The 25225-nt window shown below is 40.6% G+C and overlaps 1 protein-coding gene across 3 annotated transcripts in view; it reads right to left on the reverse strand.

The window, feature by feature from the left end:
• Positions 1 to 25225, reverse strand: part of CREB5 (cAMP responsive element binding protein 5) — a 686421-nt gene that overhangs the window by 464935 nt on the left and 196261 nt on the right. For all 3 annotated transcript variants that reach the window (XM_075315324.1, XM_075315323.1, XM_075315326.1), the window contains exon 5: positions 10703 to 10872. In XM_075315324.1, the coding sequence (XP_075171439.1) occupies positions 10703 to 10872 (170 nt within the window). The remainder of the gene's footprint in view (positions 1 to 10702; positions 10873 to 25225) is intronic.

The following is a 25225-nucleotide window of genomic DNA, read 5'->3' on the forward strand; positions in this document are numbered from 1 at the left end:
TGGTTATACAGATGTTTTATTATTCAAGCGTAAAAAATAACATACTTGAGGAATTGCAACAATTCAAGAACTAACTGTGCCAGTATGGATGTACAATTGTGTATTATTGAACACATTTAGGATGAATATTCACATCTCCATGGTATTTGAAAGCATCATCTTGCTGCTGATCTTCATCATGCCCCGTATCTGCAATTAATGCTCACATGAAAATGGGACTTGATGGTTTGATGCAATAACAAAATGTAAGCTTTACTGCTTGGAACCCGCTAAAACTAGACCTAATTACATGACATTCTCTCAGTTACTGAAAAAAATGTTAAATGAAGGCAATGCAAATGCAAACTATTAGTATTTTTCACATAAATACCATGATCTACAAAATATATCTGAGGCTTATTTACATATAATAGCATTTATACATGATATATTCTACCACACTATACTAATAGGGGTCTAAAGAGCAGAGATAGGAGCTGCTGGCTTGCGTGATCCTTACGCTATAGAGATGCTTGCAAATTCTAAAACAGACCGTTTTACCCTTGTTCATGATCTGATCTTTTTGGTTTTTCTTTTCAGTAAAAGAGGGTTTAAAAATGATAAATTTTCTCATTCTCTTACTCAAATGGTTTTTGTGCCTTTTTGTTACCTTTGCAAACAAAGCAGATATTTGCAGGCTGTATTGCATCTAAGAATACAATAAGAAGGTATCTTTAAAAGCATCTGACTAGGTTCTCAAGTTGTTGTGTCTTAAAGCTGCCCATGCGCATTAGATGGCTGTCAGCCAAAGGTTCAGTCAACAGGCATCTCAGCCAAATCCCTCATACACAGGACCAAGCAGTCCTGTGTTCTCTATTAGAAAGCCACCGACTCACATGTCAGCCAATAGCTTATTTATGAGAGAGTAATGCAATCAACAGCAAAAAATCAGACACGTGCAATCGAGATCTCTTCTAACTATCAGTCGGCAGTACCTCCATACACTTTGGACTGTCAACCAAACTCATTAATATCGGTGGGTTCAGCAAACATTTGACTAATGTGAGCCTTACATTTTCCTGTTGTTTATCTTGATACATGTATACAATCCTTGAATCCTTTGAGGGTGCATACTGCATTGCTAGATGTGTGCATGTTACATAGGTTGAAAAATATTGAGCATTTGAAAGTGCAGATACAGGGCATAAATGAGAAACTTGCAAAACTGAGATCCAATGAATGAATGTGATAGAATGGAGTTTGCTGCTAACTAAGTGTGCGTTGGGGTAGGCGTAGGGGATAATGGTAGCATGGAGCTGCAGGACATTGAGATAGCTAGTTGGTTGACAGAACGTTTGGTAGAGGGAAGAGTATCAGGGAGGCTAGTCCTGATCTACACACTCCAACTATTATGCTGGTTTGGCAGATAATGAGAATATCAGTACAAAGGTAGAATTGATGCAGCAAGACAGGTCTGTAAAAGCCGAGGGAATGTGTGCGCCAGTAAGAAGAGTAGGAGTGCAAGCAGGCCAGACAGGTGCTTGTAGTGGGGGGACCAATTATTAGGAGAAAAGATATGACAATATGTCACAAAGATTGTGATCGTCAATCGGTGTGTTGTCTTGCTTGCGATTATGTTCGACCCATTGTGGATCAGGTTGATAGATTACTAGGAGGGACTGTGAGGACCCAACGGTCATGCTGCACATTGTCACCAATGACAAAATTAGAGGTAGGTGGAAGATAGTATAGGTAGTATTCTCTAAATTCTATCTGTACCATATGCCATGCTAGGGACGCAGCAAGAGATTAGGGAGGTGAACAAGTGGCTCAGAAATTGTTGAATGTTAGATTTGGGTTCCTAGAAAAGTGGGCTGATGGGTTACAGCTATTACAAAAAGTGCATGTATACTAATGCCAGACTCCTCACATGATGGAGAAATTAGAATTAATAATGATGGAAAGATTGTTTTAGGAGATTATTTAATGCCATAAACTGCTCTGAAAAACTAAAGTACACAAAGTAATGTATTGCATATAATGCAGATAATAAAAGACCATGCATTTGGGTAGAGGAAACATAATGTACAATTATGTGTAAGAGATGAAATAATGGATAAAAGTGTCACTGAAAAAGACTTGGGCGGGTGGAAAACTAAATCAACTTTAGTGACCAGTGCCACAAAGCTGCTGCCAAGGCAAAAAAAAATGATGGGATACGTAAAAAAATGAAATAGATGACAAAATCACAACAGTGTTCCCCAACTCCAGTCCTCAAGGCACACCAACATATCATGTTTTCATGATTTCCTGAGTACTGCACAGTTAATTTCTTTCACTGGGAAATACTTAGGAGATCCTGAAAACGTGATATGAAGGTGGGCCTTGAGGACTGGAGTTGGGGAACACTGCTCTAAAACAAAGAATCTTTAATCAATATCACAGATAGGGGTTACTTACCCTACAAGCAGTGAAATCATTGAACTCTCTGTCACAATACATATGGATGTGAGTACAAGAGTCTGTGATGGGACGATGATCCAGGGAAGTAGTCTGATTGCCATATTTGTACTCGGGAAGGAATTTTTGCACTAATATTGGACAATTAGTATCTGTCTCATGGGAATTTTACCTTGCACTTTGAGAATCCTAAGGCCTAGGACACATGGCGAGAAAAATGGTGCGAGTGGAATGTGATAAACAAATCGCATTCCACTCGGACCGATATTACTCTGTGAGGCAGCTCCCATGAGCGATTATTTTCTCAGCCCTAATCGGACCGAGAAAACAGTCAAAGCATGCTGCGAGTGGAATGAGATCCTGTTCCACTTGCACCCATGCAAGTCTATGGGGCGAGAGAAACATCGCATTGCTCTCACGTTAAACCGGTGAAACGCGAGTGCAGTGCGATTCTCACATGAGCCGGCAATGGAGGAAATAGGGAGATAAATCCCTCCCTCCCCTCCGCAGCACCTCCCCCCCTCTGCAACTGTGGTCTGATCGCACGATCGGACCACAATCGTATGACACTCGCATGACACTCGGCTCCTGTTGTGCTGCCAACATGAGACAAGAGTCATGCGAGCACTCACAGAAATCCCCGTTTGGCCTCGGCCTAAAACTAGGACTTCTATCGTTCAGGAAAGCAGCTCTCCATATAAACCCCTTTGAGCTGAGTGCTAGTTCTGTACACAGCAGGTGGGGTTGTAACTAAGCCTAAAAACACTGTAAAAGGAGCCTCAGCTCTTAGTGAGTATGGCAGTTAGACTCTCATAGATAAGTATGATGGCATATCCTAGGGGAAAAACCCCTTTAGCTACATATTCATGATCCATTTGCCAAATTTCTTAATATGAATCAAAAATAATCAGGCCATTACTATAGTCTAGTGAAATAAATTGGCTTATTACTATTGCTAATGCAGTGGTGACTAATACAAATTATAATAATTGTATTATTGCTATACAAAGTATAATAATTGTATACCAGTAATAATGATATAGTAGTATACTGTAATAGCATATATACTATAATAATGAAGCACATGGTTCAAAATCATTTTGTGTCTGAACGTGCTTAACAGTGAGAAGATGAATCTCCTCGTTTTTATTAAAGCTGTACGAGTATTGAAAGCCCTCTAATAGAAAAGACAGATTTCTATCAACAAAAATGACCGACTCCAAATCAAAAATCTCATAAAATCAATGAAAAGTCACATCTGTTTTTCCTCTCTGCAGACCTGGTAAGCCAGAGGAGTGTAACATTTTTTCTTCTAATACAAATGTGTAGACATAAGTCGGCTGTACAGACTAGACAGCAGCGACTTAGAATATAATTAGGGGATTTATACTCTTTTCTGTAATATGGCTTAACGGATTCTTCTCTGTGTAATTATTATTTAGGTTGTTTTTACTCAATGTCTGCCCTCTTTGGGTTTAAGATTTTTTTTCCATTTTTCTCCATTTTTTTCATTATTATTATTAGAACATTTGAATGATCTAGTGTTAGCTGCTATTCTTTGCTAGCGGTCTAGGGTTTAGCACATCGTACACAATGGGACAAAGGGAATCCCTACCACATTATTGGACTTATATTGCAATGGTGAAATCTACAGGAACTGCTATTAAATGCTTTATAACGCAAGAAAACAACAAGTGCACTTAGTGAGAATTTCAGGGAAGGGTGCTTGGGAAATAATAGGCTCTATGTGTGATTAACACATTAAAGCGCATCTGTTACTCTACTCAGAAAGCCTCTAGCACGTCTGGCAGCCGAATGATCCATCTTGGTGTTGGTAACTAGCCAATGGAAATCGGTGAAGGGAAGAAAACGGACATATTTGCCCAGCATGATATGTTGCACTTTAGGGGTTCACTTGGTGGGTTCCAAGAGGTTTGTTAATAGTCTTTACCCATGCTGGAAGAAAGGTTTGATGAGGAGCTATAGACAGAGTCAGACAAAGTGGGCCCTGGACAAAAGTGAAAATTGGGGAACCAAATGCTAACATATTGCCCCATCACATACAAAAATTGCATTTACAGGAGCCGATTTCAGACCTTTAAATGAGCACAATCAACTATAGTAATGTCATCCGGTGCTTGTGTATAGGCCTCCTCACACAGGTTGACAAAGAACGATAGGTGAGAATGATCACTAATGGATCATTCTGTCCTTATACAGATCATGTTATCGGCAGCACATCTCCTGTTTACACTTTTGATGTGCTAACGAGAACAATGGTTCGGATTCATTAAGACCGGAGTTGTGCATGCCACACCGGAGCAATCTTCACTAAATTCAAAAGTGCCCCCAACTGGCTAACAGCAGCTCATCAATACATGATATAAACAGAGAAACTTAAGCAAAATGCTGAATAATAATCAATTTTTATTTAGAAAATCTTAAAGTGCATAGTGCAGACATTACACAGGGTTAAGAACATAAGATGGTGATAAGGGAGGAAAACGGGGGGCATAATAAAACCATTATCGGGTACAGACTAAGGTAATGCCATGGTAGAGAATGCTTACATAGGATGCCTATCAGTTGTTGTAAAAAGAGTGCCAGGTGAATAACTGGAGATCCCAAAACAGAAATAATATGTTAGATGGCAGAGGTTTGCCCTATGGTGTAAGTAACCATATTACACTCTGTGAGGGATCAAGGGGATGTGCCCAGAATTAAGTTATATATCTGGCATGAGCGAAAAATAGAATGCATAGTGCTTGAGCATTACCAAGCACCATTGATTTCTTTTGTTTACTAAAGTATTTTTATTCAGTACAATGTGCCATTCATATACTTTAGTAGTTTCTTTATTTCCTATATTTTGGTATTTTGTTTTTTTTTGTAGGGCTCATACTAAGACACCAGAGAATAAAATCAGATTAATAAACATATTCTGATGCAAATAAGCCTTAGAAAGCAAGCCTGGTGGGTCACTTTACATTATAAATTAGTAACTATTATACATAATACATTATAACCTATGAAGAAACATACATTAAAAATAATGCCCTTAGATTGCTAAATGCACCTGAGGGCACTTTATATTATATGCTGATCTGCAGAAATAAGGAGTGTCTTATTCATTAAAAAGCAGAAGTAGAGTTGCACTATAATTTACACCAACGTAAGATTCAAATTTTAGTAAATCTGTTCTGTAGCAGGGGCCAATAACTTTCTGCTAATATCTGACCACCTTTAGGCGATAAAATGGATAAAGCAGGTTAAGAAGGAGTTAAATCCATGCTGCTATGTATAGTAAAGAAGGATCCAGGAACGATCAGTATCGTGATTGTATTGTTCTATGCGTTTCGGAGTCTTGCTCCTTCTTCAAGACAAAAATCACTAATGTACATCCTATAGGCTATAAAATGGATGAAGCAGGAAAAGAAGGGGTTAAATCAACACTGCTATGTATAGCAAAGAATGATCCAGGAACGATCAGTATCGTGATTGTATTGTTCTATGCGTTTAGGAGTCTTGCTCCTTCTTCAGGATGAAAATCACTATTGTATATCCTATTGGCTATGTGCACACGGTGTGTTTTTTTGAGAAATCGCCACGAAATTCTGCATGCCTATCCTGAAGCCAGCAAAGTCTATGAGACTTCTGAAGTGCTGTGTGGTGTGCACATTGCTTTTTTTTTTTCTTGATTGGTGCAAAAAAAAAATCTGCAGCATGTCAATTGTTGGGGCATTTTTCATGCATTTTTTAGTCCTTCCAGCGATTGACTTCACTAAAAAAGCATGAAAAAACGGCAACAAGGCTGCATGCGGTTTTTTTTGTGCGGTTTTCTGCCAGAAGGTGCAGATTTGATGCAGAAAATTTCTGTACCAAATCTGCTGAGTGTCTACATAGCCTTAAAATTCAAAATCCATATGTGTGCACAAATACATAAATATCAAAAAAGGGTAATCAAACCAATGTGCTCCGGCTACATACAATAAATGCCAATCTTGATGTATTTTGCAAGGTTTGAGTATGCTTCCATTTGTTTTGGATTTGATTTATTCCCAGGCTTTTCACATTTTGACAAGAAAACACCTTATTAAACTAAGCAATGACTTTTCATAGCTTTCAGGCTGCAGTTTAACATTTTTACTCTCTGTATGTGGCTTTATAATGCCCAGAGGTTTTATTTTAGAGAGGCGTTGCTTCCAGCTAATCCTACCCATAATTTCCCTTAATATTATGGTATTTTCCAGGGTCCGTGGGTTTAATATAGTGTATGGTTACAAAGGCAGAGCATCAATGAAAATGTCCTTGAATAGTGAATGTGTGTAAGTGGACTGGAACACAAATGGGGAGAAGGTTGAAAGGAAAGTGGAGGAGAAAGACGGCAATATTCCCAGGAGAGTCCCATCTGTGAACACTTCACCACTCCCCAACGAATGGAGCTCTGCGTGGGCACAGGTGGATCCCAGCCTCCTGCCGGAGCAGAGCTCAGCGCGTAGCCTGAAAGAAGACTTTCATTACTGTTGGCTGTTTGGATTGGAAAGAAGCCATCTCAAACATTTGCAGGTGGCTTGGCCATACTTTGACACTTAAATATTTGAGGCCGTGATAAAATCAGAATATTACTACAATATGGCGCTATACAAAGTGTAATGTGCAATCCTTAATATGAAATGTATGTTAAAAGATCCATTCTCTGGAGACCACTAAGAAATTCACATTTGAAATTAGTATACTACTTATTCCCAAATGTTTTGGTTTTAATGTGTTTTGGGAGGGAATGGAAATGAAAGCGAGTCCGTCCAAGTTCTTTCGCCTTTCATGCTCATGTTACAACTGTTCGAGGCATACATTTTCAAAAGGCTCACATTTTTTATTTTTGCTTATCCTCCTATGGCAAATAGGAAAACTCATAAGTCTCGCAGATTCATAATCCTGTTTGTAACAGCTCAGACAGGGTGAGGGAAAATAAAGGAAATTTTTACATCATCCATTCGGATGCTATCAAGAAACACTTTGATACCCATCAGTGCCTTGCCTCCTAAATACCTGTATCCTCATGTGGAAATAATATATCAAATATTAAAGATGAACATGAAAATATTCTTTGTGTAAAATCTGTTGACAATCCATCATGCATCAAAATAAAAAACGTTTGTAGCTGTCATGGTTCGCCTCCCTGTCCACCTGGCTAGGGGGCGGAGCCTTCTGTCGGGCCTCACTTCTGGACCCTGGATGCCTTAAAAGCTGACATTTCCAATGAACCCGCTGCCAGCTATAAGCTTAGCACTGCTTTGCCTGTGATTGCTTTGCCTGTGAGTGATATCCTGATCTGTATGTTCCTGTGCCCCCGTGCCCTTGTCTGTGTTCTGTCCCCTGGTCGTCCCCCCATTTCTCTGTCCCCTCTCCTATTTCCCCACTCGGTTGCTTCCTCCGGTACTGACCTTGGCCTGACTTTGACTCCGCTTCTGCTCGTTCCTCCGGTCCTGCTTCTGCCCGTATGGTGTTTGACCCAGCCTGCCTGACTATTCCTCGCATGCCCTGCAGTTCTGCTTCTCAGCTGTGCTGTGAGGTAGTGTATGAGAACACTGTGTATTTACTTCCTGGTTCTCATTGCTATGTGTAGTGTCTTCTGCTGCAGAGCTCCGGCTCCCCCTGGTGGCAGCTTGACAGTAGCTTAGTACATCTATGGATAACCTTTCCCGCCGGAAGATCAGAGGATCCTCTGGTGGGTCTAGGAAAGAATAGCAGTAGCACTATGGCTCTACTTTTTCACAAGCTGATAAAAGATATGACAATTTTTAATAGGATTTTAGAGTATTATATGATTAGTGGGTGTGTGATATGAGTAGGCAAGATGTCGTGTAGACAGATATCGTAGAGAAAAGGTAAATGATAGAAGCTGCTGTTGGTCCCTGAAAAAAGAATATCTTGTGGCAAAGATAAATTCTAAGAAGTATGTTGTACACCTGCATTAAAACCTTTTTCATATATGCCAGAAGACCTTATTTTGGGGACTATTGTTACATAGTTACATAGGTTGAAAAAAGACCTAGGTCCGTCTAGTTCAACCTTCCTCCACCAATTATATATTTTGTTATTAAGTCATTTATAATCGACAATGTTGTGTGTACTGAGGAAATCATCCAGCCCTTTTTTAAAAGCTGTTATAGTATCTGCCATTACTCCTTCTTGTGGTAGGGCATTCTACAGTCTGACTGCTCCAACTGTAAAGAGCCGTTTCCTATTTAGCTGCCGGAATCGCTTTTCTTCCATGATCCCTGGTCCTTAGTATTGTCTTTGGAAGGAATAAGTCATGTGCCAGTCCTTTATATTGACCATACATGTATTTATACATATAAATGAGATCTCCTCTGAGACGTCTTTTTTCTAAGCTAAACAAATCCATCTTTTTCAATCTCTCATCATATGGGAGGCTTTCCATTCCTTGTAATAGTCTAGTTGCCCGCCTTTGAACTGATTCAAACTTCTGAATGTCCTTTTTAAAATGGCAGGATATTCTGTGCCAACACAAGCTACAACTGTTCAAGGCATTTATTTTCAAAGACTCCTGCTTTTAGGATCTCAGGTTGTTAAGTTTACTGCCAAGCAGCACCCATGCATGCACAATCGTTTTGGGTTTTTTTTAATTCTAGCTATTGCTGCTAATTATAAAGCATACTGATTTAGAGAGCATTGTCTTCTTTTTTTGTAATTCACTTTTGCAATGAAAGTCAATATTTAATAGGTGTGGACCAAATCTTTTCTTTGGTGTTCCCAAGGACGTCCCCAGTGTCTCCTTCCTGTAGTTGCCTTAATACAGCAACAGCTACCTACACATGTACAAGGGTGCCATATTGATATTCTTAAATTTAAACTGGTACAGAAAGTGTTAATGTCGCGCTGCCGTGAATGGGAGGAAACTCCAGGAGAGATTTGATGGTGATTTTATTAACAATGTGTTTCGGAGATATTCAACGATCACATGTGATTTTGACCTGAGGAAGGAGATGAATATCATCGAAATGCATTGTTAATAAAATCACCATCAAATCTCTCCTGGAGTTTCCTCTCATTCATGGCAGCGCGACATTAACCATTGCTGAACCAATTTATATTCATCTTCCATATGGAGCAGCAGTGGCTGTGTTCTACGCTATCATAGTGGTTGTGAATGGCACAACCCCTCAAGATGAGCCTCTTTCAGTGTCCTTCTGTTATCCTCACACCTGGTTAAGACCCTATTTGCGCTCCTTTGTTTTAGATATTGATATTGTTAGCACTTTCTGTTGCCAAAAGTACAACACATAGCTTACAGGGTTATTTCCATCTCCAATATCTTATGACAATATGTAGGAGGTGTAATAATAATATTAGCAAATACCTCTAATTATAAATGTAGTATAGTTCTCCTGATATAGACATGTCTCTTACTTCATGTGCAGGGCATTGTAGCTTAGGTATCCTTGGTTATGTCCACTCATATAAAGACAGTCAGTTGGTTGCTTGTGTTTGTAACTATAGATACCTAAGCTACAATGCCCTGCCCATGAGGTAAGATCCATGGCTATATCAGGAGAACTATACTACATTTCTAAATGGAGGTATTTCCTAATATTATTATCATTACACCTATTACATATTAGGATAGGATATTGGAGATGGGTGTACCACTTTAAATCTATGATTATTTAGTATATAATTTTACCAATAAAATTTACCAAAAAATGGAAAAAAAAATACAGCATGCAAGAAAATGTTGAATGGCAATTGTGGCCTGCAGACCTTAACATCTCCATTACTTCTAAGAGATAATACTATAGAATTGTTATTTTAAACAACTTAAAATTAAAACAACATATACTACATCCATTTCATTTGAAAGCCACATGTTTGGAATTCGACAAGTTCACGGTTTGACAATGACACAATATATTTCAATTGTTCAGAACATACTTTCATTATGTGCCTTACTTCTTATTGCTAAAAGAAATTCTATAAAGGTCAAACATCTTTGAGCATGTGCCAAAAAGATAACACATTTTTTTCAATACCAGGTCATTTAACCCATAAAAGGAAATCTAGAGCCCTAAATGGAAATATTGCCTATATGTACCAATTCTTGTCTACCGAAGTAAAAAATATTCTTTACATCTAGCAAAATATATAAGAACATACAGTAGATACATTCAGATCATATTCTAATAAACCATAAAGGGAACTATGAAACCTATATCAGGGAACATAAGAATTGTCAGCCTACCCAATCTGCCGATTTGTAGAAGGTGCTTGGGTGATGACGGAGCTGGACTGGGGAGACGGCATTGCCTGCTGTATTACAACGCTGGTATCGTGGTTTGGCAGTCTTGAATTTGATAGCTGGTGTGATGGAGGTCCGCCCATGCCTCCAACCGAGTTATGTAGTGTGAGGCTCTGCAAGAAGAAGAGAAGGAAATTGATAAACATTACTCTTTAGTTAATTTCACCCTATCAAAATCTTTATTGTTCTACTTCACTTAGGTCTTTGTTACGTAGTTACTTGAGTTGAAAATTGACACATCCATCAAGATTAACCTTTCTGAGACCTTGTTGTTGGATTCATAAGAAGAAGAAACAAAACTTTCTGACCAACTGTAACTAAATTTTGACAACATTTGGGTAAAATGAAAGTTCTCTCCCTGCTCCACTGGTAAGTAACACATGTATATCAGCAGATTTACATTGGGTTTGAAGCGTGCTCTTTTTGGAGTCAGGCATTGGATGCCTGTATGCACAATAATATCACAATACAGTGGAACCTTGGTTAATGAGAACAATCTGTTCCGGGACTGTGCTTGTTAACCAAGTTACTCGTCTAGCAAAGCAAGATTTCCCATAGGAAATCATTGTAATGCAGACAATTCTTTCCACAACCTGTGCAATGTCTCTTCCTGGTCCTCTATTGTGCCATTCCACACATGCACAAACACACACAAACACACACACAAACGCACACACACATATTATGCTCACCTTACCTTACGTTCCCTCGCCAGCCTCCTGGTTCTTGCAATTCACCGGTACAGTATGTGTATCGGATAACCATCGCGACCGATGCCGGAACTTCCGCTGCCAGAGTGCTGACGTCAAAGGCATGAGCCGCTTGCCTCTGATTGGTCAGCATGCTGCCTTTGAGTAGCAACTGACAGCAGAAGTTCCTCCCTCATCGTGAGGGTTACCCGATACACATCCTGTAGCGGCGAACTACAAGAACCGGGAGGCTGGCGATGGAACGGAAGGGAAGCTAAGCATAATATGTGTGTGTGTGTGCGTGTTTGTGCGTATTTGTGTGTGTTTGTGTGTGTTTGTGCGGACTGCAAGAGCGGGTTAGAGCGCGGTGGAAGTACGGAACCGGAAGTGTGTGCGGTGAGTATTTGCTCATACGGCAAAGCTTGCTTGAAAACGGAGTTACAAATTTATTTTGCTTGTTAAGCGAAATACTTGCAAACTGGGTTACTCATTAACCGAGGTTCCACTGTAATAGGTGTACTTAAGCATGAGGGAAAAAAGCTGAAGGATGCAAACAGTGAACACATGAATTTGAATATGCATTAATGTTTGAGAAAAAACATAAAAAATATGTAAAAAAAAAAATTAGATACTTAGCAGATAAAAATGGCCCAGTAACCACGTCACGGCGTACCTCTCAACTGGGTCCTAACCTAGTGAATGCCTCTTTGTTTCAAACCTGATGTCTTATATATGGGCTTGGAAAGGACCTTCTAACAGAAAAATATATACACATAAAATAACGGAGTGGTACACAGATAGAGGGTCTGACCCAATTATACAAAAATAGATAAACTGCCGGCACTTCCTAACCTGAAAGTCTGAACTGGTGCATACTGAACATAACATATACTATCACAATAACAGTTACAAACAAGGAAAAGGGAAAAAAAAACTGAAGGATGCAAGGATCCTGGGTTCACCATTTGCATCCTTCAGCTTTTTTTTCCCTCTTGCTTGAGTGCAACGGTTATTGTGATAATATATATTATGTTCTGTATGCACCAGTGCAGACTTTCAGGTTAGGAAGTGTTGGCAGTTAATCTATTTTTGTATGTGCATTACGTGACATAACGTGTCATACATAGAACGAGGACGGTGATGCACAGAACCCGGGACCAGGAAGAGTTGGAGAAGTAAAGCTCACGGGCCTGTGATTTGTGGCTCTCGGCTGTTTCCAGCAGGGTGCATAAGCACTAGGTCTAGCAAATAGTTATGGAGGGCAGGTCTCCATTTGGTGACTTTTGTGATTAGCCACCCAGAAGAGCAGATCTGAAAGGGGGTAACGTAGGAACCCTTGGATCTTGGTATACTGCCTTGGTGAGATCTCTGTGGAAAAGCTTTGGCTGTCAATATACTAGTTATGGAGGCTCAGGGTGTCACTACTGTGAGGAACGACAGCTGGATGTGGCTCATGAATTTCTCTCAGAGCTGAATGTGGCTCTCAAGGTCAGAAACTTTGAGGACCTCTGCTGTATACATTAAATGGGAATATCAAGTTAATTATTAGAAAGGGCAGAGAAAATCATGACCTGCCCAAAGTATTACTGGAAAAGAGGAATGAGGCAAATTAGGAGAAAGAAATGTACTTTTAGCTTTTGTCTGGAAATACATTTTATGGTGGGTTTTTTTTACATTACCATCTTAGCTTCTGTTTACAACAGCCAACAACAATGGCAAATCTATTTTGACACTGAAACTATCAAATTGTGATATATTGCACTTTAATGGGGTCCATCTGGGATCCAGTATTTCTGATGGCCAAAATAGTGCGGCAGAATACAATTTTCTTGTCAAAAGTTCTTGAAAGCCTGATGGAAACCGATTAATACAAAACCAGGAGTATTTCCATCTTGGCCTATGGCATATTTTATATAGTATTTATGGCCCAACATAAAGATATGCCATAAATATGTTAGACAGGAATACCCCTTTAATAAGTGTAAGGAATATTTTGGTCCCTCATAGATCGAACTTTTTTTTCTATTTATTGCCCTGACGCCAAGCAAACAAAAAACAATGTTCCACTCTAGCATGAAAATACGACAAGCTACGTGTGCTCAATCAATCTTTACCAGAAATTTCGGAGCATGGAGAATTGAGGAGGCGTAAATTTATTCTGGATTTTTGATAAATATAAAGGGACTTTTAAAAGACGGCCTGCTGTATATCCAGCCCCGCATTTTCAAACATTTGTTTTACGATTTAAGATGTATTTAACACCTCTGAAGGAGTAAGACTCAAAGCTATAACCGAACAGCATAAAACCAGTTGCACAAAGTAAAATAAATACACCTTTCAGTGTGGACGTCTTACGGCTTCAGCAGAGCTGGATTCAAACAAGAGTATTTGGAAGAAAAGTTCAAAGTGACAATATGAGAAATGGCAGGTCTCAAAATTATAAGTGCTGCATTAATAGGCTCAGGAAAAAATTTCCGTACCCAGTACTTTATATAGAGCAGCTTGTACATGCTACCTCTACCACAAATAGCCCGCTAACGGTAAAGTCCCGTAGTGATAGCCCCACACACCTCATTACTTAGAACAGTTCACGGGTCTCACCAAATCTTTTTTCTTTGGATGTCGTCTACAAAGTCAGTCTCCACTGATGTACCATGAACCCAAAAGATTGACATTAGATGTTGATGGCATGTCTATGGAGATCCTCCAACGTCTAATTGTGTGTATGGTCCAAACACACATGATCGTGTTCATTATAAGAATTTAGTATCAGAAACTCTAGAAAGTGCTGCTCCATTTCATCTCCAGTGCTCCCATTTTTTACAGAATTTCTCACCAGTTCTTGATCTTCAGGGGTCTGATCACCAGGAGCGTAGCTTGAAGCTCATGGGCCATAATGCAAAATATCCAAAATGGCCCCTAGCTATCATGTTCCTGTAAATAGTATCGGTCTTCTTATATGTGCCAAAGTGATTCCCTGGACCCTTAAAGGAGTTGTCCCAAAAACAAAGTACATTTCAAACAATAGATTTTGGAATAAGAACAAGTTCCACAATTAAATGGTTTTTTTTGTTTGTTTTTTTTAAGTTCATGTGCTGAGATAATCTTATGTACTGCTATGTACTGTGTAATGGCCCTCTCTGACCGTACAGGGACATGGTTTGATCATACCACATTTCCTGAATAGGGGACAAAGGAAAGGAGACTATGAAAACATGATAGCACGGGATCATAACTGATTCTTTCTGTGAGGTAAAACATTTCTCTGACTGTTTTTAAACAGGTCTTACCTTGCTGAAAGCAGCAGCTGCAAGCCCATGCTGTAATGTCTGTATTTTCTTTTACTTCCTCCTTTGCCCAGGAGCTGTGGTATGTTTAGACCATATTTTTGCATGGTCAGACACAGCCATTACACAGTACACAGCAAGAATGTTATATTTTTAATATTTCAGTACATTCTTTATTTTATTTAATTTTTTAACACATCCATTTGTGGAATGTATTATTATTCCAAGATCTATGTACCGTACTTTGTGAGACTGCTCCTTTAATCTCTGGGGCCCAGGTATGACTGCAGCCCCTGCATCTATTATAGTTATACCACTGCTGATCACTATGATCCACATGGTCATGCCAGTCAGACAATCATAAGGAAAAAACAAAGTAGGGCAAGCAAAAGATAGAGTGGAATGTCACCATTTTAAAGTTGCAAGTGATCCACAACAGTAACGGTGAACGGACCTTCACAGATCAGATATTGGTGACATCACCAATACCTGTTTTGTCAGCACATTAAAGAGCATAATTCTAATTATATTATATTTTTTATTACATTATATAATATTATATATCATGATTATGCCATTTATTGTATTTAAAAGTGTAGTCCAGCATTAGAACATATATATATTTTTTAAACAAACAGAAAAATAAGTCTATGCAATATCTTACAAGGGATTCAACATTTCTGGTTTAATTTGTGGTTGATGATTTTGTATATTTCTTTAGTTAGTAAAGTTATAGTAAAAATATTGATGACTCCGCTCTTTCACAGTGTATGGTAATTAGAATACTGATTAGAATAGGACTAAAAGAACAAAGAGCATAATAACTAGGAAATTGTATATGTCCTGATATACACATGACTATATTAAAGGGAACCTGTCACCAGATTTGGCGACTATAAGCTGCGGCCACAACCACTGACCTCTTATATACAACATTCTAGAATACTGTATAGAACAGCCCAGGCCGTGCTGTATAACGTAAAAAACAGCTTTTATAATACTCACCTAGGGGGCGGTCTAGTCCAATGGGTGTCACTGCTCCTCGGTCTGCCGCCTCCTCTCTGCTGTGATCACCATCCTCCTTCTACATAGACCAGTGTAGATGACTTGTCTACGTTATCCACACAGACCAACATTGCGGTCCGGCGCAGGAGCACTTTGATCTGCTCTGCTAAGGGCAGATCAAAGTACTGTAATGCGCAAGCGCAAGGAAAGGTTAAAGACCGTCCGCACATGCGCACTACAATACTCTGATCTGCTATGAGTAGGGCAGATCAAAGTGCGCCTGCGCAGGTCCTCAATGTCGGATAGTGTGGACGATGAAGGATCTGTCAATGATGATGTAAATGTCATATTATGGTTAACCGAAATAATCTATTTACCTACTGTATATCCACAAATCAGCCAAAAGAATTAAATTATTAATTTAGCCTCATTCAGACATACTTTTTCTTTGTATGTATCATAGTATCATAATATCATAGTTTTTAAGGTTGAAGGGAGACTCTAAGTCCATCTAGTTCAACCCGTAGCCTAACATGTTGATCCAGAGGAAGGCAAAAAAACCCCAATGGGGCAAACAAGTTCCAATGGGGAAAAAATTTCCTTCCTGACTCCACATCCGGCAATCAGACTAGTTCCCTGGATCAATACCCTGTCATAAAATCTAATATACATAACTGGTAATATTAAATTTTTCAAGAAAGGCATCCAGGCTCTGCTTAAATGTTAGTAGTGAATCACTCATTACAACATCATGCGGCAGAGAGTTCCATAGTCTCACTGCTCGTACAGTAAAGAATCCTCGTCTGTGATTATGATTAAACCTTCTTTCCTCAAGACGTAGCGAATGCCCCCGTGTTCCAGTCGCAGGCCTAGGTGTAAAAAGATCTTTGGAAAGGTCTCTGTACTGTCCCCTCATATATTTATACATTGTGATTAGATCCCCCCTAAGCCTTCGTTTTTCCAAACTAAATAACCCCAAGTTTAATAACCTGTCTTGGTATTGCAGCCCACCCATTCCTCTAATAATCTTGGTCGCTCTTCTCTGCACCCTCTCCAGTTCAGCTATGTCCTTCTTATATATCGGTGACCAGAATTGTACACAGTATTCTAAGTGCGGTCGCACTAGTGACTTGTACAGAGGTAGAACTATATTTTTTTCATGAACACTTATACCTCTTTTAATACATCCCATTATTTTATTAGCCCTGGCAGCAGCTGCCTGACACTGTCCACTAAAGTGAAGTTTACCATCCACCCATACACCCAAGTCTTTTTCTGTGTCTGTTTTACCCAGTGTTCTACAATTAAGTACATAATCATAAATGTTATTTCCTCTACCCAAGTGCATGACCTTACATTTATCTACATTAAACTTCAATTGCCACTTCTCAGCCCAATCCTCCAATTTACATAAATCTCCCTGTAATATAAAATTATCCTCCTCTGTCTTGATTACCCTGCAGAGTTTAGTATCATCTGCAAATATTGAAATTCTACTCCGCATGCCCCCAACAAGGTCATTTATAAATATGTTGAAAAGAAGCGGGCCCAATACTGACCCCTGTGGTACCCCACTATGAACTGAGACCCAGTCCGAGTACGTACCATTAATAACCACCCTTTGTTTCCTATCACTGAGCCAGTTTTTAACCCAGTTACACATATTTTCCCCTATCCCCATTATTCTCATTTTATGTAACAACCTTTTGTGTGGCACCGTATCAAAAGCTTTTGAAAAGTCCATATACACAACATCCACTGCATTTCCCTGGTCCAGACTTGAACTTACCTCTTCATAGAAGCTGATCAAATTAGTTTGACAGGATCGATCCCTCATAAACCCATGTTGATACTCTGTCATAAGGTTATTTTTCTTGAGATACTCCAGTATAGCATCTCTCAAGAAACCCTCATGTGATCAGGCTGTGCTTTTCATAGATAGTACCTGTATCCATTACAAACTATAGCGCTGTTACCTTGTCGGTATTTTTTTGCAGAATAAGTGGTCTTCAAAAAAATCAATAGTGACCTGTCCGTTTGTGATCTGAGTCACTGCTTAAAATCAGCCATACAGGTCTATAGGTCCATGAACATAATGGATAACACACGGAGGCCATCAAGAGCTCCTTGGTCAGCTGTGATGTTCTATGTGTACTGACATCTTTCTAGCATAGCCAGCAATAACTATTTTAGAGGCTCAAACGGGCTAGCCTTTACCCTTCAAACATCAATGGGCCTTGGGCACCCATGACCATACTGTTTACAAGTTTACCAGACATCCATTTGCGGACTACTTTTGGTAGATGATAACTACTATAAATTGGTAACCACAAGTTACGATATGTTGTTTTGGAAACTCTCTGACCCAATTGAGTAGCCATCGCAATTTGGCTCATGTGAAAGTCATATACACCGTTTTTCATATTTCACTTGAAGCCTGATATTTCCCACCTCTTGACAGGAGCCATTGTAATAAGGGATTTTTAATTAATCCGCAGTTATTGCTGATCGGGATGCAGTGTTTTTTGATGACCATTGCTCTTATATGTCAATTTTTTCAGTAAAGCAGATAAAACTGTTAACTCGAATTTATAACACTCTGGAGACAATTCGTTTTACACTTGAAAACTGATATAAAAAAAAGTTGTAACTGATTGCATAACAGTTGTGCACTTTATTTTTGTCTGATCAGAAGATTTCTTAAAACGTTGGTGTAACTTTGATGACGGATGTAGCCTAGCACAGGTGGGAAGATCAGCTATAATTTAAGTCACAAAAGTGTCAATATAGCATAAATCTACCCCATCTAGTAGTCTATGGCTGGACTATATTTTTGGATGCTTGCATATGGGCAGCCAAAGGATGCCCCAAATCCTTTACCCTTCTTCCCTCCCCAGCGATTTTCCATTTTTCATTTTTGTTTTTTCCTCCCCTTCTTCTAAGAGCCATAACTTTTTTATTTTTCAGTCAGTCTTGCCATATGCGGGCTTGTTTTTTGCAGGATGAGTTGTATTTCTCAACGACACCATTCATTTTACCATAAAATGTACTGAAAAGCAGGAAAAAAAACATTCAAGTGCAGTGAAATTGCAAAAAAAAAGTGCAATTGCACAATTGTTTTTTTATTTTTTTTTTATTCACCATTATCACTATTTGATAAAACTAACCTGACATTATGATTCCCCAGGTCAGTACGTGTTTGTAGATACCAAACATGTATAGTTTTACTTTTATCTAAGTGGTAAAAAAAAACCCAGAAGTTTGTCCAAAAAATGAATTGCGCTTTTGTCGCCATTTTCTAAGACTCATAGCCTTCTCTTTTTCAGGATCTGGGGCTCAGTGATGGCTCATTTTTTTGTGTCTTGAGCTGAAATTTTCAGTTACACCATTTTTGCATAGGTGTGCTGTTTTGATCACCTGTTATTGCATTTTAAAGCAATGTTGCGGCGACAAAAATAAAATGTAATTTTGGCATTTGAATTTTTTTTTTCTCACTACACCCTTTACCCATCAGATTAACTAAATTTATATTTTGATAGATGAAGGCGGGCTTTGCACGCTGCAACAGTGGTAACAATGTGTTACCGGCGCTACAGCGATAGTCCCCGCCCCCGTCGCAGGTGCGATATCTTGTGATTGCTGCCGTAGCGAACATTATCGCTACGCCAGCTTCACATGCACTCACCTGCCCTGCGACGTCGCTCTGGCTGGTGACCCGCCTCCTTACTAAGGGTGCGGGTCGTGCTGCGTCATAGCGACGTCACATGGCAGGCAGCCAATAGATGTGTGCTGCCTGCTGGAACGAGGAACAACATCGTACCGTCGCAGCAGCGGCATTATGGAAATGTAGGACCCTACACTGATCATATGATAACGATGCTTTTGCGCTCGTTAATCGTATGTAAAAGGCTTTACACACTACGATGTCGACAGTGACCCCAGATGTGCGTCACTTTCGATTTGACCCCACCGACATCGCACCTGCGATATTGTAGTGTGCAAAGTACCCCTAAGTATTCCTAAATGTGTGTGTTTTTTTATTATTATTGTTTTATTTTCAATGGGTTTTGAACTTTGTTTTTTTTTTAATTTTAATATTTTTGAAAACTCTTTTTTTTAATTTTTTATTCATTTTACTAGTCCCCTTAGGGGAATTGAAGTCTTCACTATCCGATCACTTCTGCTGATCAGAACGATGCTTCAGCATGGCTTTACTTTAAATAGCAGAAATGCTGGTCTCCTGTGAATGCTTGCGCTCTGCCGGCATTCACAGGAAGTGAGTAATAACAGCGAGAAAGGTCAGCAGCTGATCTTGTACTGTAATGGCAACCCAATGGTGTCCTGTGATCATGTCACGGGGCTACCAATGGAGGCCGAAAACAGTGCGATCCCAGACAGAAAGCATTAGATCGTGCTGTGAGAGTTTCACCCACGCCTGTTAGCTACGGTAACGGGAGGGAGGCAACCTAAGTTGTATATATGAGTCCTAGGTCATGTAGGGGTTAAAGGCATCCAACACAAAATTAATCTGGCATATCTTGTGCCAGCGGTCTTTGGATCAGGACTAGTGTATAAAATGCCATTCTTGATGAATAGCCCTTGCTTTGTCTGTATACAGAATATATCAATATCTATCTGTCTCTTTGTCCATCTATCTATAAAAAATATGTATAGCATCCATCTACCTTATTTATTCACTTTACAGAATAAACTATGGCCACTCGCTTCTAGATTCTTTTTGTCTGAGCTTATGATATAATTCATGGCAGACTTTGCAAAGCCCCAGCTTTACATGAGAAATGCAAACAGTTCATGTAATAAAAACCAGCCAACATATTGAGACTGGCCACATTCCAAACACTTTATATGTTTTATTTCAACCAAATCTCAGCAATGAACTGAAAAGTTACTGCAGTTTCTGTTGAGAATTCACCTTGGTATATAGAATATATATGCCTAAATATTGCTAACTTCATAAAACCTGTGTCTGTAATAGACTTCTCTCTAAACGGAATCACATATTTAATTTCCAGAGGTAGACTTGCAAACGTTTATATGTAATTTCTCTGCCCATCAGCTCCTATATCTTTAATAGACCATGCGAAATATTCTTTCAGCTTTGTCTATAAGGGCTGTTGTGCTCGTATTCAGAAATGTGTACTTAAAGAGTAACCATCATCTTCGTTTTCCTCCTGGACTTCATCAATTATTCTTAAAATTTGCAATTCATAGGTAAAAATCTGTCTTCACTGAATACAGATTTCACCATTGCAGAAATAGGAGATGGCAGTTCGTGCTCATAAAGTTCTATGGAGATCTGTAACTGTTGTTTCAGGAGAACTTGCAGCAAAATGTGTGTCGCCTCTAGATCTTCCCTTCTTTTTGCCCCTCCGCCTTAAGGCCCCATCACACGCTACGATATATCTAACGATATGTCGTCGGGGTCACGGAATTCGTGACGCACATCCGGCATCGTTAGAGATGTCGTACCGTGTGACATCTCCGAGCGACTGTGAACGAGCAAAAATACTCACCTTATCGTTGCTCGTTGACACGTCGTTCATTTTCATAATGTCGTTCCTCCTTCTGCGCGCCGGTTGTTCGTCGTTCCTGAGGCAGCACACATCGCTCCGTGTGACACCTCGGGAACGACAAACAACAGCTTACCTGCATCCTGCCGGCAATGAGGAAGTAAGGAGGTGGGCGGGATGTTATGTCCCGCTCATCTCCGCCCCTCCGCTTCTATTGGGCGGCCGCTGTGTGACTTCGATGTGACGCCGAACGTCCCTCCTCCTTCGGGAAGAGGATGTTTGCCGCCCACAGCGACGTCATTAGGGAGGTAAGTATGTGTGACGGGGTTTAACGACATTGTGAGCCACGGGCAATGAATTGCCCGAGACGCACAAACAATGGGGGCGGGTGCGATCGCTAATGCGATCACACGAGATATCGTACCGTGTAACGCAGCCTTTAATAGAAACTTCTGAGCACCATCAGTCATCTCTTATCTCAGTAATGATCTGTTTTCAATGAATATAGATTTTACCCATGAATTGAGAGTAAAAGAGCAATCAAAGAGGAGAAAGAAGGCGATTTTTCAGATTTTCATATGTACTACTTTTGACTGATGAAAAAATAATTAAAACAACGGTCACTGTTTAACCTCTTTACACAAAGCTGTGTCCGTAGCTGAGCTGTTAATCATGTAAATGCTGCTGCCAATCTCTGCCAAAAACTGGAACATGAGCCAGTGCTCAAGTACACTGGCCCCCAGTGACACAACCGATGGGAGACCATGGCGGTTGAGGGCCTCCTGAAGGCCACCAACTCTGCTTCGCAATAATCCTATGAACCTAATCTCCAGACTGATCAAATCAGGAGTGGACATATCATTGGCGCTACCTATCAGAATGAATTAAGCCATTAGGTAAACGCCATAAAGAAAACATAATTCAAAATGGCAGAATTGCATCTTTTTGGTCTTTCCAAATCCTCAAAAAATGCAATAAAAGAGATCAAAACATCACATGTACCCAACGATCGTTTCGCTATGGGAGCGCTTTTTCCATAGCGAAACGATCGTTGGGGAGGTCCCCTCTCCTGCCCTTGGCGACCCTTCATCTTCTAACAGGTAATCATTGAGGTTTCATACCTCTCCCTCACATAATTTTTTACTACTCTGCTCTATAGCGCTAAAAACACTGCAGAGAGAACATCCCATCTGGATGCACGGCTCACACGGTTTCATTTCAACACACACCGGTGACCCTAGCATATGGACTGATCATCCAGCCTCCACATGGTGAAATATTTATCTTACTGTGGCTGATCGAAAACACCAGTCCATTTGCCTCGGTATTGCAGCTGCCTCCAGATTCAGCATGTGCATGTTCCCCTGCATATCTCAGATAGATAATCCCTGGGGTGTTTGTTCCTGAACATAATAGTCTATTCTTTCTGTATTGACAGAATTTTGTACAATGGGAACATCCCATCGGTTACCTTAGCACATAGACCGACCCTTTAGCCTTTACATGGAGAAACACTCATTTACATTGTCTTATGGCTGTTTCCAAGTGTCGGTCTATGTGCCCCATCACTGTAGCCGCTATTAGATTTTGAACGTGCATTCCCCCCGCACACTCCACCTCCTTCCACTGGTTTTGTCCCCATCCTCTTACCTTATCACGCTGGGTCGCTTCGCGCAGGAGAGGGGTCCTTTTATTGCTATTGTATATTTGTGCAGTTGATCTTTTGACATCCCACTAATGTTTGTCTCTGACCTATATGGTCCTTGTATAATCATTTCTTCACTTAAAAATAAAATAATTATATTTTCACTATTACATATATTTTTGGTTTTTGTTCTTTTTTTTCTCCGGTTTTTCCATGTCATTCTAAGAATATACCCACCGAGGGCTTGCTACCCGCAACCCCCCGGCGTCATTTCTACCTTCGATGGCCAGTTTCTTTCAGTGTTCAATATTAATATTAGCATATAATAATTATTATTATTATTAACTGTATCACTTAACATTTAGCAGAATTAAGTATGCTGTCACTCCCTATATAATGTATAAGCCCACACACAGACCCCTATATACAGTATGACAACACACACAGCCCCTATATAATCAGCATAAGCCCTGTAGGAGAGCTGGGAAGGACAGAACTAAATCCTAGATCTGCAGTGTATGATTAGATGCACCAGCCAAGTTTTTTTTTACTAGAGCCATGAAATGGGTTCATTGGGTGCTCAGTGTGCTTGCGGGGAATAGAGCAAAGTGTGGATTCTGCTGGAGCTGTTGAGTACTGTTTGTTGCTGACCGAACTGGGCCAGGGGAAGGGCCTGGATTTCTACACGGGTGAGACCTATTAGGGCTGTTCACTATGACAGGACTTGGGAGACGGAGTGTGGACTTTAAACCTGTTATGGAGAGCCTGAACTGCCATTCTTGTGCCTGATGCATGAAGTATTTTGGTTTTGTTATATCTTTTATGACGATGAAAGGTTATTTTGTTTCTATGAGCTGTAAATTGTTTATGAATCTGTAAGAAACTGCTGACTGTTTTGATACAAGAATCTTGTGCCTGTGTGAATGCTTCTAAGATGACTGAACCCCTACAAGCAGTGGAGAATGTGGGCAGAAATCCCAAGGAGCACAGGTGATTGTTGTGTGGAAACTGTATGCCCTGGGTGAATGATAGAAAACATACTACGATCTTGTCTAAGAGGACGCCAAGAAGTATGGCAGGGAACAATGGGTGTGTACCGCCCCCACGCCAGCAGCCAGGGCTGCTCGGATCCGGACCCGCGGTGGCTCGAGGGGCGTCTGGAACCGGGGGTTCGCGCGGCCACTTGAATTATAAGGGGGGGAGTATTTACAGGGGACGATGTGTTGAATAGTTCCTGATGCCCCCAGTGGTGTGTGATAAGATAGAGGACCCCCGCTGCAGCTGTGAGAACCTGGTGGCCATGGAGTGGGCTGCCAGGTGTTTAACCCCTCCACAGGTAGGGGAGATGCCCTGGGACTCGGTGATGGTGTCATGGAGGTGTCGTTGGGGAGGTAAGGGTCACTTGCGTACTCACTCAGTCCAATAACGCTGACACCGACAACTGTAGTAAACCAAAATTCTGGACACCGCTGCCACTGAGGGGGAGAACGTTGGGTCCCGTTTCTATTGGTGTTGCCTGTTGATCTGTGACCTTTTACTTGGCACCTTGTTTCTCTCTGGTTGGTCCCTATAGCTTGAAACTAGTCGGATCCCGCTCCCCAGTATGGCTAACTGAGGGAGCTTGCTCTCAGGGTTCATGCTTGGGATTTTCTGGACCTTATGTGTGGAAAGTCCTATCCCCCTCGTTGCGCTAGTACCCCGATTTTGGAGCAGGTGGAGAGTGGATATTCAAGGCTTCGTTCTCATCAGGTAAATTATCAGGCTGCTTGAAGCTACTCCCTTACCTAGGGTCCACGTACCTCGTTGTGCCCTGGCCCCAGCCCGGTGATGGTACAAGGCCGCCGGCTGTCCTCCACGACAATACCGTGCCCCTTGTCACGATCCCCTGTGACTGGGGTTCCAGCTCCTACGAGGCCCAGACCAACGTCTGCTACCTAGTACTTCCAAGAAGCCCAGCTCCTGACCTCCTCTCACTTCCACCTCCAACGCTACACACTCTCTGACTCCAACTGACTTGTGACCTCTCCCTTTGAGAGTCACCACTCAACTCTGCTAACTACTTCCTGCCCCTGCTAACACGCCTGACACTCCTGACCTCCCCTTAACTAACCCCCCAAGTGGGCGACCCTATTCCACTCAGGCCATCCACTGGTGTGTCTGGTGGGTGTGGTGCAGAGTGTTCCTAGGATTTTGATTAGCTGTTTTTTGCAACACCAATTGTTAGGGTCCTGTAACCAAGGAGGAGGTGGATATTGTACAGAAGGGCAGATTGCACAATACCCCGTGACTACCTGATAGGCCAGGGTGTC

The sequence above is a fragment of the Anomaloglossus baeobatrachus genome, chromosome 6 (assembly GCF_048569485.1).
Source record: "Anomaloglossus baeobatrachus isolate aAnoBae1 chromosome 6, aAnoBae1.hap1, whole genome shotgun sequence".
Taxonomy (NCBI): domain Eukaryota; kingdom Metazoa; phylum Chordata; class Amphibia; order Anura; family Aromobatidae; genus Anomaloglossus; species Anomaloglossus baeobatrachus.